Source organism: Magnolia sinica, chromosome 4, assembly GCF_029962835.1.
Source record: "Magnolia sinica isolate HGM2019 chromosome 4, MsV1, whole genome shotgun sequence".
NCBI lineage: Eukaryota > Viridiplantae > Streptophyta > Magnoliopsida > Magnoliales > Magnoliaceae > Magnolia > Magnolia sinica.
The window spans coordinates 103,805,724-103,822,856 of NC_080576.1; the positions used below are offsets into that span (position 1 = coordinate 103,805,724).

The following is a 17,133-nucleotide window of genomic DNA, read 5'->3' on the forward strand; positions in this document are numbered from 1 at the left end:
GGTTGATGGGTTGCTTGATTGATTGATGGGTTGATGTGTTAATTAGACAACATTGGGATTTGTGCAAGCAAAGCCCGCGTGCATTGTGCAGCCCATCTCGGATTGTGCCAACATTGTAACTTCTAATTTGAGGGTCGAAATGGGGCGTGTTGCGCAGTGTTGGAATCGTAGCGCCCGAGCGGTCGTTAAGGTACAAGTCTCGGGTTATTGTGAAAGAAAAATAGGGTAACGATTAAAACTCATAAATTCGGTCCGTCAGAAACATGCCGATATCGAAAACGAAACATACAGAGGGTTAATTAGGATACGGGGCTTACAAGGAGGCCTTCCCTGGACGTTGTCATCGATCCAGATCAATGGTGGGGCCCTCCTTGTGTACATGCGTAGGGGGGGCGTGCGTGTGCATGTGATGTCCCCATCATTACTCTCACCATCCCGTTCCCCTCCTTTCAGCAGCTTGTGCTTCTTTTATCTGGGGCTAATAAATTAACATTACCACTCAAAAAGTAGACGTCTAAGTCCAGTCAATTTCCTCAAATAGATTTGAGCGTAACACCAAAAATGTCCATGTCACTGATAGCTTAAGAATGGCTCAATGCTCAGAAACTCCATTCTTCCTCTACCCAAAAAGTTGGCTCTTATTTAGGAAGGTTGGCTTCTCAATAGTGGCATCTTGATAATCCAATGTACAACGACCTTTGCTAGAGGTCCCCACAAGGCTCTAAAGCTTTTGAGTTTGTCTCTATTTTCTTACAGATTCAAACTTTTAGCTTGAGAATCAGCCCCACACTCAGAAACTCTATGAGTTACGCTACCCCAAAGCTGGCTTTCATCGGCATCTCAATAGTTCCATTGATGAGAACATTGTGCACACGCACGCCCGCACGCTGCCTACACATGCACGCACACCACCACCCCTACGCACGTACTATTGAGATGTGGAGCCACATCTGGGGGCTGCTCGACCGGTCGTGGCCCATGCTCGACCGGTCGAGTACCCCACTCGACAGTCGTGAGCAGTCGTGGACTGGATCGACTCAAAGTCCAGCAAACATCAAATTTTGGGTTCCAAGGTGCTTGACCGGTCGTGGCCCATGCTGGACCGGTCGAGGGGTCCGCTCGACCTGTTGTGCAGTCTGCACGACCAGTCGAGGTTACGCAGATTCGTTTCCGGATTTGATGCGGACTGTGGAAATTTGAGTCAGTTTTCGCAAGGGTGCGAAAGGGAAGTTGCCTAAACTATAAATAGGTGTCCCTATGGCTTTTCTAGGGTATGGGAAATAATTCTAAGGTTTGGGCAAAGGGTTTTCTATGTACTTCCAAAGGAGAGGTTAGTATATTTCCTTGTAATCTTCATTTTTCTTCATAGTGGAAGTTTGTATCCGTGGTTTTTTACCTTTGTTGGGGTTTATCTACGTATTTCTTGTCTTGTGGTTTGTTTGGAATGCTTTAATTTTTTTCTAGTTTATATTTCTTCTTGTTTATCATTTGTGGGTGAGACTTGAGATTGGATCTCGGTTCACTGCGTTGTTGGCGTACTGCACAACAACTGGTATCAAAGCTATTGGTTTAGTTCTATTAAGGAGTGATGACAGAAGAAGGGAAGACTAGAATTGAGAAGTTTGATGGTTCAAACTTTGCCTTCTGGAAGATGCAGATGGAGGATTATCTGTATCAGAAGGACCTCCATATTCCTCTAGGAGGAAAAGAGAAGAAACCAAAGAAGATGACAGATGATGAATGGTTTTTATTGGATCGGAAGGCTTTAGGAACGATCTGACTCTCTTTGTCTAAGAGCGTCGCCTTCAATATATCCAAGATGAAAACCACAAAAGAATTAATGGAAGCCCTAGCCACCATGTATGAAAAACCCTCAACATCCAACAAGGTTCATCTTATGAAACAACTATTCAACATGAAGATGTCAGATGGTGGGAGCGTGACTGAACATCTAAACGAGTTCAATATAGTCACGAGCCAGTTGGAATCTGTTGGCATTATTTTTGAGGATGAGGTCAGGGTGTTATTGATCTTGTCCAGTTTGCCAGACAGTTGGGATGGTTTGGTGATTGCTGTGAGCAATTCCTCAGGGTCAACAAAGCTGAAATTTGATGATGTGGCCAGTCTAATTCTCAGCGAAGAATCTAGAAGAAAGACATCAGGAGTTTCAGGCGATTCAAGGAATGCTCTAAACGTTGAAGGAAGAGGAAGATTGCTGAACAAAGGAGGCAATAAACACGGGCGTTTAAAGTTGAGGAAGAAGTCCAAGGGACCGAAAGACAAAGACGGGTGTTGGCATTGCGGCAAGAAGGGGCACATGAAACATGATTGCAGGGCGCTCAAGAAACAAGAAGGAAGCTCTCAAGGCGGGAAGGATTCAGTGAATCTATCTGAGGAGAGTGACATAGAGGCATTGATCTTGTCTCTTGATGCGAGGAATGAGTCTTGGTTTATAGACTCGGGTGCTTCGTTTAATACCACTTCATGTAAGGAAGTTCTGCGTAATTATGTATCAGATGACTTCGGGAGAGTCTACCTGAGTGATGATGAGCTGTGCAGTATTGTTGGAAAGGGGTATGTTCATGTAAATCAGAAAGACGGAACGGCTTTGAAATTGAAGGATGTCAGACATGTACCGAGTTTGAAACGTAACTTGATCTCAGTGGAGCAGTTGGACGATACCGATTATGTGACAACATTCACCAGTGATTCCTGAAAGATCACAAAAGGTGCCTTGGTGATATCTCAAGGCAAGAAGGAATGTACTTTGTACGTGACTTCAGGATCGTATAGTTCACTCGCAGTCGCATCAACTAGAGTGAATGGGCAGTTATGGCATCAGAGGTTGGGACATATGAGTGGGAAAGGGATGAAAGTGCTATTGTCAAAAGGGAAGCTATCAGGGCTGAAGTCTATTGACTTGGAATTCTACGAGGACTGCGTGTATGGCAAGCAGAAGAGGGTAAGCTTTAAGAAGACGGGACGCGCTCCAAAGACGCATCTGTTGGAGCTTATACACACTGATGTGTTGGGACCGGTACAGGTATTATCTCTTGGTGGCTCACGTTATTTTGTTTCCTTTATTGATGATGCTAGTAGAAAACTGTGGGTCTATTTCTTAAAACATAAATCTGATGTATTTGATGTATTTAAGAAGTGAAAAGTTATGGTAGAAAACGAGACAAGTAAAACAGTAAAATGTCTCAAATCTGATAATGGGGGAGAGTACTGTGATAAGAAATTTGAGAAGTATTGTGCAGCAAATGGAATCAAACATCAGAAAACGATTCCAGGGACACCGCAGCAGAATGGTGTGGCTGAGCGCATTAACAAGACCATCCTTAAGCGCGCCAGGAGCATGAGGTTACATGCAGGGTTGCCCAGGACCTTTTGGGCAGATGTTGTGAATATTGCCGCATATCTCATCAATAGAAGTCCCTCAGCACCATTGGATGGTGGCCTACCAGAAGAAATGTGGACTGGGAAAGAAGTGAACCTTGCACATATCAGAGTTTTCGGTTGTACTTCATATGTTCACATTGATGCAGAGCACAGAAACAAGCTGGATGCGAAGTCCAGGAGGTGCACGTTTATAGGCTACAGACAGCATGATTTTGGCTACAGGTTTTGGAATGCAGAAAACAGGAAAATCATCAGAAGCAAGGATGTAGTCTTCAATGAAAAAGTGATGCATAAGGACAGTGTGTAAGAAAATAAGGCCGAGAAAAAGGAATTCGTAGAGTTGGAAGAGTTACCGGACATGGGTGCTACAATACCTCAGGATGATCATGCATAGGAGCATTATGAGGCAGAGCCGCATACACCGGTTGTGAGGAGGTCTACTTAGGAGAGGAGACCCACGGTCCGATACTCACCCTCCTTACATTATCTACTGCTGACAGATAATGGTGAACCAAAGTATTTTGAAGAGGCATTACAGTCGGATACACGGGTTAAGTGGGAGCAGGCTATGGATGATGAGATAGACTCTCTTGAGTCTATTGTTACATGGGAGCTAGTTACTCTACCCAAGGGTAAGAAAGCTCTTCATAACAAGTGGGTTTACAGACTGAAGGAGGAGCACGCTGGTTTGAAATAGAGCTGTACACGAGTCGAGCTGAGCCGAGCCGAGTTTCGCCCTACTCGTACTCGGCTCTTAATGCTCGAGTCCTACTCGTACTCGGCTCTGCTCGGCCATCAAGCATGGATTCCCTACTTGTGCTCTACTCGCCCGAGTACAAGCCGAGTACGAGCAGAAATCGAGTCGAGTCGAGTTCGAGTTTTCGAGGCGAGTTCGAGTCCGAGTCTGAATTTGAGCCCAATTCGAGTAAGGTTTTCGAGCAACGAAATCGAGCTTTGAACCAAGTTCGAGTTATAAATTGAGATTCATTTGAATTTCAATTCGATTGTCAATTGAAATTTGAAGTTGAATGTAGCAATAAAATATATAAAATGCACATAATTTATGACTAAAAAACTTTGATAATTACATTAACATATTTACATTATATTGTTCAAAATGACAATTTATAACTAATAACCTCCATAAGAGGAGTACCTTCCTATATTGTCATCTGATCCATCAGAACTACTATCTATTTTTTCATATACATATTGGTTCACTTCCTCTGAGTCATAAGGCGAAGAGATATTTCCTTTGTGCTCTTTTATATTTTGAACTAGATTTTTCAAACTTTCTTTATGTGAAGAATTGTATGTAGTACCCAATGCCTTATAAAATTCACTGAGACGGGTCAAAATTTTGAATTTGTTACTCTTTTTCTTCTTCTTGTTTGTCATACTCGACTTTGCTTAAACATCGTGTTGTTTTTGACTCGAATATCGCTGAAGTCTAGAAACATCTTCCATACTGTGTTATAAGGCGAGTTAGAATTGTTCTTCCTCTAAAGCTTTTAATCTGGCTTCCTCCTCTGCATCTTTTGTGGATGTCATTCGTGTACTAGATCCAGAAGCAAAAGGTTTGGATGGAGTGGAATGTTTTCTATTCGAATCTAAGAGGGCTCGAAAAAGAATTTGGACATCCTTAGGGGCATTGGGGCATGGTTTTGCATCAACACCTCGACATGACAAGTGTAAGTGAAAGCGATTAATCATGTTCACAAACTTTGTGCCACACAAACCACACTTAATCTTTGTTTTTCTAGACCTTGGTGGTGATTCAACTAGGGAATCGTAGTCTCAAATGTTTGTCGATGGGTCAGATGACGACATATCTACACTCATTTTTTAATAAAAAAAATCAAAATATTGATAAATAATTTGAACTTGATATGGGAACAAAAGAAAGCAATATAAATGTGTCAAAATTCAAAAATAAAAGCAAATGAACAGGCATATGTAAATAAATATTAAAGATTCAAAGTCTTCCAAACCACATTTCAAAAGGACCAACACTTTCATGTTTGCAGTTGCAGTGAAATAATATTACAGATCATTCACCTTTCAACCAAAAAGAATTGAAAAACTGAAAATAATTACTGATCTACAGGTAGAGACTCGTCACGAATCTTAATCTCCTCCTCATCATCATCATCATCATTCATATCTCCTCCCTATATCAGGCGCAACCAATCTTGTGTACAAATCAACGCTTCAACTGTATTTAGCGAAAGTGAGCTTCGATACTTGCTCACAACCTTGCTCCCTGTGTTGAATGCGGATTCTGATGCCACCGTTGAAATTGGTATTGATAATATGTCCTGTGCCATCACAGATAATGTAGGGTATTTTGATTCACTAACCCTCATCTTCCACCATTCCAACACGTCAAATTCGGATCGCACTACGATTAGCTCCTTGAGGTACATTTCTAGCTCTGATTCCTTAGTATCAACTCTCATTTGTACTTGTGCCAAGTATGATATGTATTCATTTAGCACATCTGGATTACCAGGTATAGAAATATCCGCATCTCTACTTTCTTCAACACCCACTGCAGGTAAAGTATTAACATACGATTTGTACAAATCTTCAAGGGCTTGACGAATCTTAGACGTCTTTGCTGCCACTCTTTCAGTAGAATAAAGCTTCATGAAAATAAAGCTAACTAACCCCATATTACAACGAAGATCAAGAACAACTACCAAGGACATCAACAGATGACATTCGTCTCAGTATTTATCGAACTTCGTCTTTATACCAACTGTCATCTGGCGTATGAAATCTGGACCCACACTAGCATTTTTCTGTAGAGCATCCTTAATCTTCCAAAGAGATGGAAGAAACAAATTCGCGATTGGATACTGATTCCTAGAAAAACTCTTCGTGCAATCGTAGAAAATTTTGAGAAATGTGTGAACTTGTGTTGCTTTGGCCCAATCATCTGTGCTCGACAACCAAGAATACGTTTTGTCACGCGTCGCGTATTTAGGAAATGCAAGCTGTAATTCAATTGTCGTTTTTAACATTTCATAGGTCGAGTTCCAACGTGTATAGATATCCAACTTTAACGTTTTGTTAGATGGCACATTCAAACGTTGGATTATGTCATTTCATACACTCAGTCTCGATGGCGACCCCCTATATATTTCATGCTCTTTTATGTTCTCTATAGTGTTGTCAATTTCTTTCAACCCTTCTTGTATAATCAAATTTACAATATGGGCACAACATCCGACCTGGAATATTTTTTCTTTAAAAAATAAATTTTCTGTAACCCTGAACTTGTTACGTAAGCATGAAATGACACTGTCATTTGCTGAAGCATTGTCTAAAGTTATTGCTAAAATTTTCTTTTCAATGCCCCAGCCTTCTAGACAACTGTAGATGCAATCTGAAATAAGTAAACCAGTATGTGAAAGAGGAAGGTTGCGGAAGTCCAAAATTCTCTTGCATAGTTTCCAATCCTTATCGACATAGTGAGCGGTTAATGAAAGGTATCCTTTTCTTTGATTAGACGTCGTCCATAAATCAGAAGTCAAAGCTATTCTGGACACTGAAGCCAAAACTTCTTTCAGTTTCATCTTCTCCTTTGTGTACATCTTCATGCACTCTCTCTGCATTGTGACGTGAGAGACATTCTCGGCACGAGGGTTAAGGAATTGACAGAAAGCCTTAAATCCTTTACTTTCTATCATTCTGAAAGGTTTTTCTTCCAGAATCACTAATCTAGCATACCACTCATTTAACTTCTCTTTGTCAAACTTATGAGTGGACACCACGCCTTGGGAGTCGTCCCCTTCTGACTTCGTAAATGGCAGTAACTGTTGGTCGGGAGGAGGGAGTCTTGGTCTCTTAGGACACGTCTTCAAATGTCTATTTAGATGTGTCGTAAATCCTCCTGGAATCTTGTTGAATAACCATTTGCAGTGATTACACTTTATCTTCCGTACACCGTTAACTGTCACATCTTCGAAATCATCCCACACTGCTGATCTTTTCTTCTTCCCTTTGCATGCAGCTGACGTATCTGTGTCTCCCTCTACGATTAGAGGAGATGTGGCTGATGCACCCATTCCAGGGGTATTTGGGCTTTCGTCTTGACTAGTCATCTATAAAATAAAGTTCTCGATATGTTATACGATTATACACCTATACCTAGATGGCTAGACCGCTAGATGGGCATACTTACTTAACTATCTAAATCAGTCACCCATTCAAGGTTGGATAGATTGTAATGCCTTCATTTTTCAATTTAAATGCTACACCGAAGTTCCGGCAGTATCTCCCCTTATCTCTCTAGAATATATTAATCTTGTATTTGATCCTCATGTCAATCATCAACACAAAATGTGGATATTTGACGACGGAAATAAATACATAAAATATATCCAGAGAGAAAAAGGAGAGACGAAGCTAGGACAGGCATATGCATTTAAATTAGAATAAATGAAGACATTACAATCTATCTAACCCTGAACTGTCCAAAAAGGAACAATTTGAAAATTTCTATGCATCCAAGAACACACTGAATCTATGTCTGGCAATATATAAATCCTCAAATGGGCAACTGATTATCTTATACTACAACTAGAACAATACAAATAATTCATATCTATGCAAACAAAGGAGCATGCTGAAATTGACATTCATCATTTAGCTAACTAATAACAAAATATAAAAATGAAAACTAAAGGCATCTTAAAGTGGTAGCATTCAATACTAACAAAGTAACATATATTATTAGCTATAGCCTATATTAACATATTAACATATTAACAATTTCTATATTAACATATATTAACATATATTAACAATGTTAACATATGTTAGCTATATTAAACAATTTTAACATATATTAGCTAATAGCTATATTAACATATATTAACAATTTTAACATATATTATTAGCTATATTAACATATTAACATATTTCTATATTAACATATATTAACAATTTTAACATATATTAGCTATATTAACATATTAACAATTTCTGACATATATTAACATATTAACATATATTAACAATTTCTGACATATATTAGCAATATTAATATATGATATTGATATCAATTTCTGACATATATTAACAATTTATACAAAATAATAATAATAATAAAAAATCAACACCACACAATATTCTAAAAAAAAATAAATCAATTTCTGACATATATTAACAATTTATAAAAATAAAAAATAAAAATCAACACCACAGATTACTAGGCGAGCTGGGCAGGAACGACCGGCACTGTGCGTGTAGGGCAAGGATGACGGACGAGTGGCAGGGACAAGTTACGGCACCGGACGACTAGTAGGGACGAGCTGCGGCACCGAACAAGGGCACCGGGCAGGCCGCAGGGACGAGCGGCAGGGTCTAGCACCGCCGGACAGGGGACAGGGGACAGAGAGAGAGAGAGGGAAGAAGAGGGATGGGCGCTCGCCGCTGGGTGAGGAAGGAGAGAGAGAGAGAGAGAGAGAGATTTTTTCGAACGGGCAAGAATAGGGTTTCGGCGGGCTGCTTGAAAGTTGAAAACGAATGGAGAGGGTAGGGTTTATTTTTTCGGGCGGGTTATATATACGGGTACACGAGTTGAGTACCGCCCTACTCATACTCTACTCGAAATCAAAACGAATCTTAAAAAACCGACCGTACTCGGCTCTAACTCATGATGAGTCGAGTCGAGTCGAGTAATTCCGAGTCGAGTCGAGCAAGTAACTAAGCATACTCTGCTCGTGTCCAGCTCTAGTTCGAAACGGTACAAGGCCAGATTGGTTGTGAAAGGGTTTCAACAAAAGGCAGGTATCGATTTTAGTGAAATATTTTCACCTGTGGTGAAAATGTCTACGATTCGTATGGTCTTGAGTATAGTGGCTACATAGGACTTACATCTAGAGCAGTTAGATGTTAAGACAGCCTTTCTTCATGGGGACCTTGAACAAGAGATATATATGCATCAGACGACAGGATACGTGGCACCAGGAAAGGAGAACAAGGTGTGTAGACTGAAAAATAGTCTATATGGCCTGAAGCAGGCCCTGAGGCAGTGGTACAAGAAGTTTGACAGTTTCATATCGGGAAACGGTTTTAAGAGATGTCATGCAGACCAATGTTGTTATTTGAAGAAGTTTGATACGTCGTACATCATCCTTCTTCTGTACGTTGATGATATGCTTGTGGCCGGTTCAAGCATGAAGGACATCTCAGATCTCAAAAGACAACTATCTAGAGAATTTATCATGAAGAATTTAGGAGCAGCAAAACAAATCCTAGGCATGAGGATAAAGTGTGACAGGGAAAACAAGAAACTGGTTTTGTCACAGGCAGAATATATAGCCAAGGTACTTGATCTATTCGATATGGGAGGTGCTAAGCCGATTAGCACTCCATTAGCCAACCACTTCAAGCTATCTAAGGAGCAAGGTGCAAAGACGCAGGAGGAACGAGACTACATGACTAAAGTCCCATACGCGTCAGCTATAGGGAGTCTCAGGTATGCTATGGTGAGCATGAGACCAGACATTGCTCAAGCAGTGGGAGTTGTTAGCAGGTTCATGAACAACCCCGGAAAGGAACACTGGGAAGCTGTGAAGTGGATCCTTAGATACCTGGTATGTACTAAGGATGTAGGGCTGTGTTATGGTGGATCGGAGATCAAGTTACAAGGCTACGTGGATTCAGTTTTGGCAGGAGATATCGACAGCAGAAGAAGCACTACAGGTTATGTTTTTTCTCTGGGTAGTGCTGCAGTCAGTTGGGTCTCTCAGTTACAGAAGATAGTATCTATTAGTACGACAGAAGTAGAATATGTTGCAACTATAGAAGCATGCAAGGAGATGGTGTGGATGCAAGGTTTCATAGAAGAATTGGGTAAGAAGCAAGCAGATTGCAAGCTATACAGTGACAGTCAGAGTGCAATACACTTAGCTAAGAATTCAGCCTTTCATTCAAGGACCAAGCATATTGCCATCAGATCTCACTTCATACGTTCGTTACTGGAAGATGGATCGATTGCTCTGGAGAAGATTCATACAAGTGAGAATCCTGCGGATATGCTGACCAAGGTGGTCACACGGGAGAAGCTGAAGCTTTGTTCAGCTTTGATTGGTCTTCAGGCTTGAAGACGGGGAGACGATGCACTCCGGATGTAAAAGACGAAGGTTTATGGCGATGTGTCTCTAAGTGAGAGATTGTTGAGATGTGGAGCCACATCTGAGGGTTGAGCAACCCACTCGACCAGTCGTGAGCAGTTTGGACTGGCTTGACTCAAAGTCCAGCAAGCATCAAATATTGGGTTCCGAGGTGCTCGACCGGTCGTGGGCCATGCTCGACCGGTTGAGGGGTCCGCTCGACCGGTCGTGCAGTCTACACGACTAATCGAGGTTACGCAAATTCATTTCCAGATTTGATGCGAACTGCGGAAATTTGATTCGGTTTTCGCAGGGATGAGAAAGGGAAGTTGCCTAAACTATAAATAGGTGTCCCTAGGGCTTTTCTAGGGTATGAGAAATAATTCTAAGGTGTGGGCAAAGGGTTTTCTATGTACTTCCAAAGGAGAGGTTAGTATATTGCCTTGTAATCTTCGTTTTTCTTCATAGTGGAAGTTTGCATCCGTGGTTTTTTACCCTTGTTGGGGTTTTTCCACGTATATCTTGTCTTGTGGTTTGTTTGGAATGCTTTGAGTTTTTTCTAGATTATATTTCTTCTTGTTTATCGTTTGTGGGTGAGACTTGAGATTGGATCTCAGTTCACTGCGTTGTTGGCGTGCTGCGCAACACGTACGTACGCAGAAGGAGGATCCCACCATCAATCTAGCTCGATGACAATATCCAGGGAGGGCCTCCTACCTAGAAGACAAGTTTTGGTTCAAAAAAGTGGGCCAGATAGTCAAAAAAAGCCCATCATGAGATCTCATGATCGTGGCCCACTTGTTAGATTGATTTCATATTTTAGGTTTTGCTTATTGTTATTATTTAGAATATCGTGAATGCTTTAGATTTCTTTGTTTGGTTTTTATTTTAGTTTACTTCATCGCCAAGTAACAAGTTATGCACATGGTGCGAGTTTTTGGGGTATAGGTTTTTCCCTATAAATAGGCACCCTTGGTAGTTCTTTTCATTGATTGAAGCTTAATAAAAATTCCTGCTTTATTTTTCTGCTCTCTTAGTGAGTTGTGGAAGAATTTAAAAGTGGGTGCGAAGCCCTCCCTTTTCGAAGGGCTAACTACGTGGTGTGAAGCCACATCTATCCCCATCCGCCCCTACCCTCTCCCAATCTGGACCTATAGGAGGGTTGAAACTTCGGCAGAGTACTACGCCTCGACCTTATGTCGGATCGTTATCAAACTTGGAGGGATTGTAAGTCTCCCCTAGCCGACCAAGGCCTAGGTGTCACTTTGGAGAGGCAGGCTTCCATCACACGTGCGGCCAGCCCACCCACGCACGTGCGTCAGCCCTAGTTCACCATCTGCGAGTAGGAGCTTTCTCCGGGTTTTCCTCTTTTCATTCCTATTTCCTAAACCCTAGCCTTAGTTTGCATTAGCCCTAATTTATTTGCCTTTTTTTTCACCCTAGGATTCCTTGAATTGAAATTAGGGAATCCCTTGGATTAGAGACAATTTGCTATGCATGAGTGGTTGATTTCTATGTCCCTTTGAGATCGTTTGACTTATAGTTTTTATTGGTCCAGTCCTAGCCTGTGTAGGCCTGGACCCGCATAGATTCCCCTTTAATTGAATGTTTGGATTTTCATGTGGGATGTGGAATTTGTGCAATTGTTTCTGAATTGGTATGATCTAAGCTTGAAATCTTGCATATCACATTTAAATCTCATGTCTTGCATCATCCATGTGCAATGACTTTTTCTAGATGTCCTCACAAGACTCTGAAGCTTTAAGTTTTTCTCTATTTTCCTACACGCTAACTCTCTTACCTATTGTGGAGTTTGTGGACCCATTGGACTATTTCATGCCAAACATTTGCAATGAGTCAAAACAGGTTTAAATTTACACTAATACAGTTTTGTGCATTCCATGAAGAGGTCTATCTCATTGTCAGCCACATGTTCAGCTTTCTTCCAGATGCAATAGCCTGTGGAATGATCACATCCTATCCACTCTTTTATAACCTTTGTTCCTCTATCAACGTTAAAGATTCCATAATGTGCACTTCTCAACGAGTCAATAAGAATCCCAACATGTCCAATATAACAAACTAATTTACGTCAAGTACTTAGATATACATACACTTGATAGACTCTGCTTTATCTCCACCACACTTGTTCCAGTCGACCTTGATGTACAGAGCAGGGTTTTCATCAGACTTCACCAGTCTCTTCCACCAGCTCTGCACTTTTAGGATAGAGAGATGTACATTTCTCAATCCAATATTTATTTTACTCCCCTGCAAAAAAGAAGAAGAAAAAAAAAAGTACCAAGCATAAGAAGCTTGATAATGCATAATGAGGAAAGGTAAGATTGAGTGAACTCAAAAGCATTCATGGTCTTCAACAAACGTGTGACATCAAACCTGAATCTGAAAATGGGGATCCTCCTTTTTTTTTTTAACTACAGTTGATGGTCATATATCATCATCACCTAAGCCTTATTGGGTCAGCAAATTTATGATCTTACACGAAAAAGTCATCATCATTAAAGATGAAATTCAAAGTGTACTTTTTACACAACAAAAATGCGAGGACATTTTCTGTCCGTGAATCTGTAAAGCACACTTCCAAATCTAAGGTGCTTTTCACTGGCTTGGAGAGAATTAAAAAAATAAAGAAATAAAAATAAAGTGAAAATGTGACTACGAGAACTAGAAGGAATTAACAGTCTTCAGCAGAAGTGTAGCATAAGACCTAGCAAATGAAAAACATGTATCCTTCCTTTTCATCTACAGTTGATAATCTTACACAAGAATAAACTCTTTTGATATCGGCAGAGTATTACACAATATAGAGGTACTCATTGTACAGTTGTCATACATTAACTCAAATTAACCCAACTAAATTGTAAAACCCACTCTTGCTAAGTCATAGTCCCAAAATCAGATCTGTTGAACGATCCTAACTTCTAGTTTGTGGACATTTGTTTGTTGAAATAGGATAATTGGATACTTTTAATTTTTCACCATCTGATCCTCCAAGTTGATAATCACACATAAATGTAATCTTTGGTTCACAATACATCTAAACTGGAACCCATAATTTGAATTACCTGAATGACATGTGTGTAATTTCCAAGTATTTTCCATGTGTTTGCATATCATCCATCACACTCTGCCAGAGGATAATAGTTCTTGTCTTACAGAAATTCACCAACATTATGTACAACATTCAGGTCTATGCAGTGTTCCATGTATCAGCCTTGCATAGGCCCAATACAAGATACAAGGGGAATATAAAGATTCCCCTGTATCACAAGATAAACCACCAATATCATGTGATATTTTGTGTCATTGTGAGATATTGCAAAATATCAGGTGTGGTCAATACTCAAGCAGCAAGGTGTGTTTTGAGAAGAAGAAACTCAAAATTTCCAAGCATAGGAACTGATCAGAGAGCCAAGCATACAAACTTGGTAAATGCATTCTCAACAAGAATTTTGAGGTATTACAGTATTATCAATCAAAAGAAACAGTGTTTTTAGGTTCAACTCAATGCATAGGAGGGACACACCTTTGGTAATCTAAGTCACTGATTTGGTGGTCATCATCATGGGATGGTCCATCCCCGGTATTTCTCCATCCGATGAAAATGGACAATTTGCAACCAATTTTTCATGTTTAAAAAGGATACAAATGGGTGGTTAGGAACATCTAATGGCAGCTGATTTTCAGGGCCTCTTCCATGCACAATGCCAAACACAAAGGATATGTATAGAAACAAAGTGTCAAAAAAAGAATGACTTGCTTACAGTTACACGACGAAAGGCTTCATATATCTCTTCTTTCGTTAATCCATGTTTTTCAAGGAAAGAACGCCAGTAGATAACTAGAGAACCCCTGGTTTTCGAATGAGATAAGAACTTGATGGCTTTCTGCACTTGCTCCTCCCTCATCGGTTCTGAGTTCACAAATACTGATTTTGTAGAAGTTTCCCTTGTAGTGTCTGTCTTGACCTCCTGCCCAAGCCCATCCATCGATTTTACACAACCCTGAATTAAAGATAAAAGTGTTTACCAATCTATAGAAAGTCTCCATAACTAGAAGTATGTATTCTATATAGGGCTGTCAATGGGCTAAGCCTTGGTTTGGGCCATATCTTGAACTAGTCAGCCTCAAGCTATAAATTTTTTTAGTTTGCTTGTCCCGGGCCTGGCCATTGACAGACCTAAATTTCTAAACTAATCATTGAAGATTAACATCTATGTGATGCATGTCCTGCATCTTTAACCAATGCAACCAGTTTAAAATACAGAAGGAAAAAAGCATGTTGGCAGGACCAGACACATCCATTGTTTTTACAGCTCAAGCAGAACAAAGAATTTTAAGATAAGAAGCCTATCAACCTGGATATTTTTCCTATGAGTTTGTGTTTATTTTAATCAATAGACGTGACTGTGATAAAAACAAAAGAAAGGACTACAAAATTAAAAGACAAGAAGAAGGCAAAGCAGAGCAGACAATCTTTGACCCTCTTGTCACTCCTCTTTAGCAAGTACTGACAATATCATCTGTCTGCATTACAAAATGGGAAACATGCCTTCAATATAGAAGCTAACTTCTGAATTTCATATATGATTAAAGAAAGCCTTCAGGGGCTTCACTTAGCTAGAAGCACCAAGTTGGCGGCATTGCCATAATTGCCTTCAACAATAAAATTGCCATTGTTGGAGGATGAGAAGATATGGGATCCTTCTTGGAGCCTAGCCCACTACATTATGCTCCTCAATCTTAGTTGCACAAAGTGTGATGGTCAGCAGGGAATGCAGAACGGTTTGTTTCCAAATGTTAGAGAGTGTAGAAAAAAGCTAGGAAGCAAATGCAGGAGTAGCACATGCGTAGAAGGTTCCTACAAGCAATGTTTTAAATATCGACAATATCGGCCGATATATCCGACGATATATCTTGTATCCCACCCGTGTGATATGAAGTACACAAGTAGTGCCGATATATCCCACATGTTCGATCCGGTGAGTATTTTCAATTTCTGATCCTTTTTTTGTTGAATTATGTTAAATCTGTTAGACAGACTGAAATATGCCTTGTATAGCTAGCATACCTTATATAGTTGGTTTCCATAGGTAGATGATTCTGATTTTATTTCTTTCCTTGTATAGATGCTGTAATCTCTATATATTCAACCCCTTTGGGTTGTCTCATATACACAAAAGCTTTCAGCTCCTCTCGGTTTACATGGTATTAGAGCTTCACTGATCCAAATCCGACACCACCTGTCAGATCCGACCACCCCTGCGTCGTCCGGCCACCCCTGCTGCGTCGTCCGACCATCCCTCTGCTCATCCAGCCCTCTATTGCTCGTCCCGCACCCCCTGTTGCAGATCCGACCACTCCTTGCTCGTCCGACTGCCCCTTGTTGCAGATCCGACCACCCCCTGCTCGTCTGATCGCCCCTCTGCTCGTCCAGCGTCGCTTAGTCACCTCTATTACTCGTTCGCTTCGAGTTCCAGCAACCCCATCCAGATCTGTTGCTATTGCTGCTGCGTCGCCAGATCTCGCTTATCCAGATCCAGATCCACTATTGCTGTTACAATTTTGCCAGATCCAGATCTACATTTTCCAGATCCAGAGCTCATGTTATTGTTCCTATTCCGCCAGATCCAGATACTGCTACCCCTTGGGTATCTCCTACTGTACGGTACACCTAAAACATTCTTCTGCTGCAACTCTTTACGTGCTTTATATTAATTCCGATCAATGGACAAGAACTCATCACGTACAGAGGCCCCAAGGTGTAGTTTTGATGGTACCAACTATTCGTTATGGGCCATCCATTTTCAGAACTTCCTCAAGGGTCGTGGTTTGTGGGGACTAATTGATGGATCTGTTACTATTCCCACTTCCACGGATGCCGATAAATTGGCTGATTCGAAAATGAACAATGGACGGATTATTACCTGGATTCTCGATTCGGTCGATCGGTCCATTGCTGCTGACCTCACACCTCATCGCACGGCTAAGGCAATGTGGGAGCATCTTCAGACAATTTATCAACAAAGTAATGCGGCCTGGTCATATCGTTTGGAACAGGATCTCGTTAACCTTACTCAAGGTGACGACAGTATTCAATCATTTTATTCTAAAATTGTCACAATTTGGACTGAGATGGCCTTGATGGATCCAATATTTCCTAATGACTTTAGGATTTTCCAAACTATGCGCGAGAGTGCGCAAGTTCGCCAATTTCTTATGAAACTGCGTCCGGAATTCGAGCATTGTCGGGCTGCTCTCTTGAACCGTAGCCCTACTCCTTCATTGAATTCGGTTATTAATGATCTATTGGCTGAGGAACAACGACTGAAAGTTCAATCACTTCCTTCCTCAACTCCGGGATCATCTGATATGGTGCTTGCTGTGTCCACCACTACACCAACACGTGGCTCCTCTCCTTTAACTTGTCGCGGCTGCAACAAGGTGGGTCATGTTGTCGCTCAATGCAAAGAATGGTGCGCTTATTGTTGACGAACTAGTCATGGTATTCAAGACTGTCGTACACGTGCATATACATCTTCTTCAGGCCGTGGACGTGATGGTCGTGGTCGTGCCCGTGGTC

At 40.9% G+C, this 17,133-nt stretch overlaps 1 protein-coding gene across 2 annotated transcripts in view; it reads right to left on the reverse strand.

Annotated features, from left to right (window-relative positions):
* The window catches only part of LOC131243591 (peroxisomal membrane protein PEX14-like), an 83,227-nt gene that overhangs the window by 30,977 nt on the left and 35,117 nt on the right, over positions 1–17,133 (reverse strand). For both annotated transcript variants that reach the window (XM_058243055.1, XM_058243056.1), the window contains exons 2-3: positions 14,315–14,554; positions 12,644–12,800 (exon numbers count right to left, since the gene is read on the reverse strand). In XM_058243055.1, coding sequence (XP_058099038.1) covers positions 12,644–12,800; positions 14,315–14,539 — 382 coding nt within the window. In that variant the 5' untranslated portion in view covers positions 14,540–14,554. The remainder of the gene's footprint in view (positions 1–12,643; positions 12,801–14,314; positions 14,555–17,133) is intronic.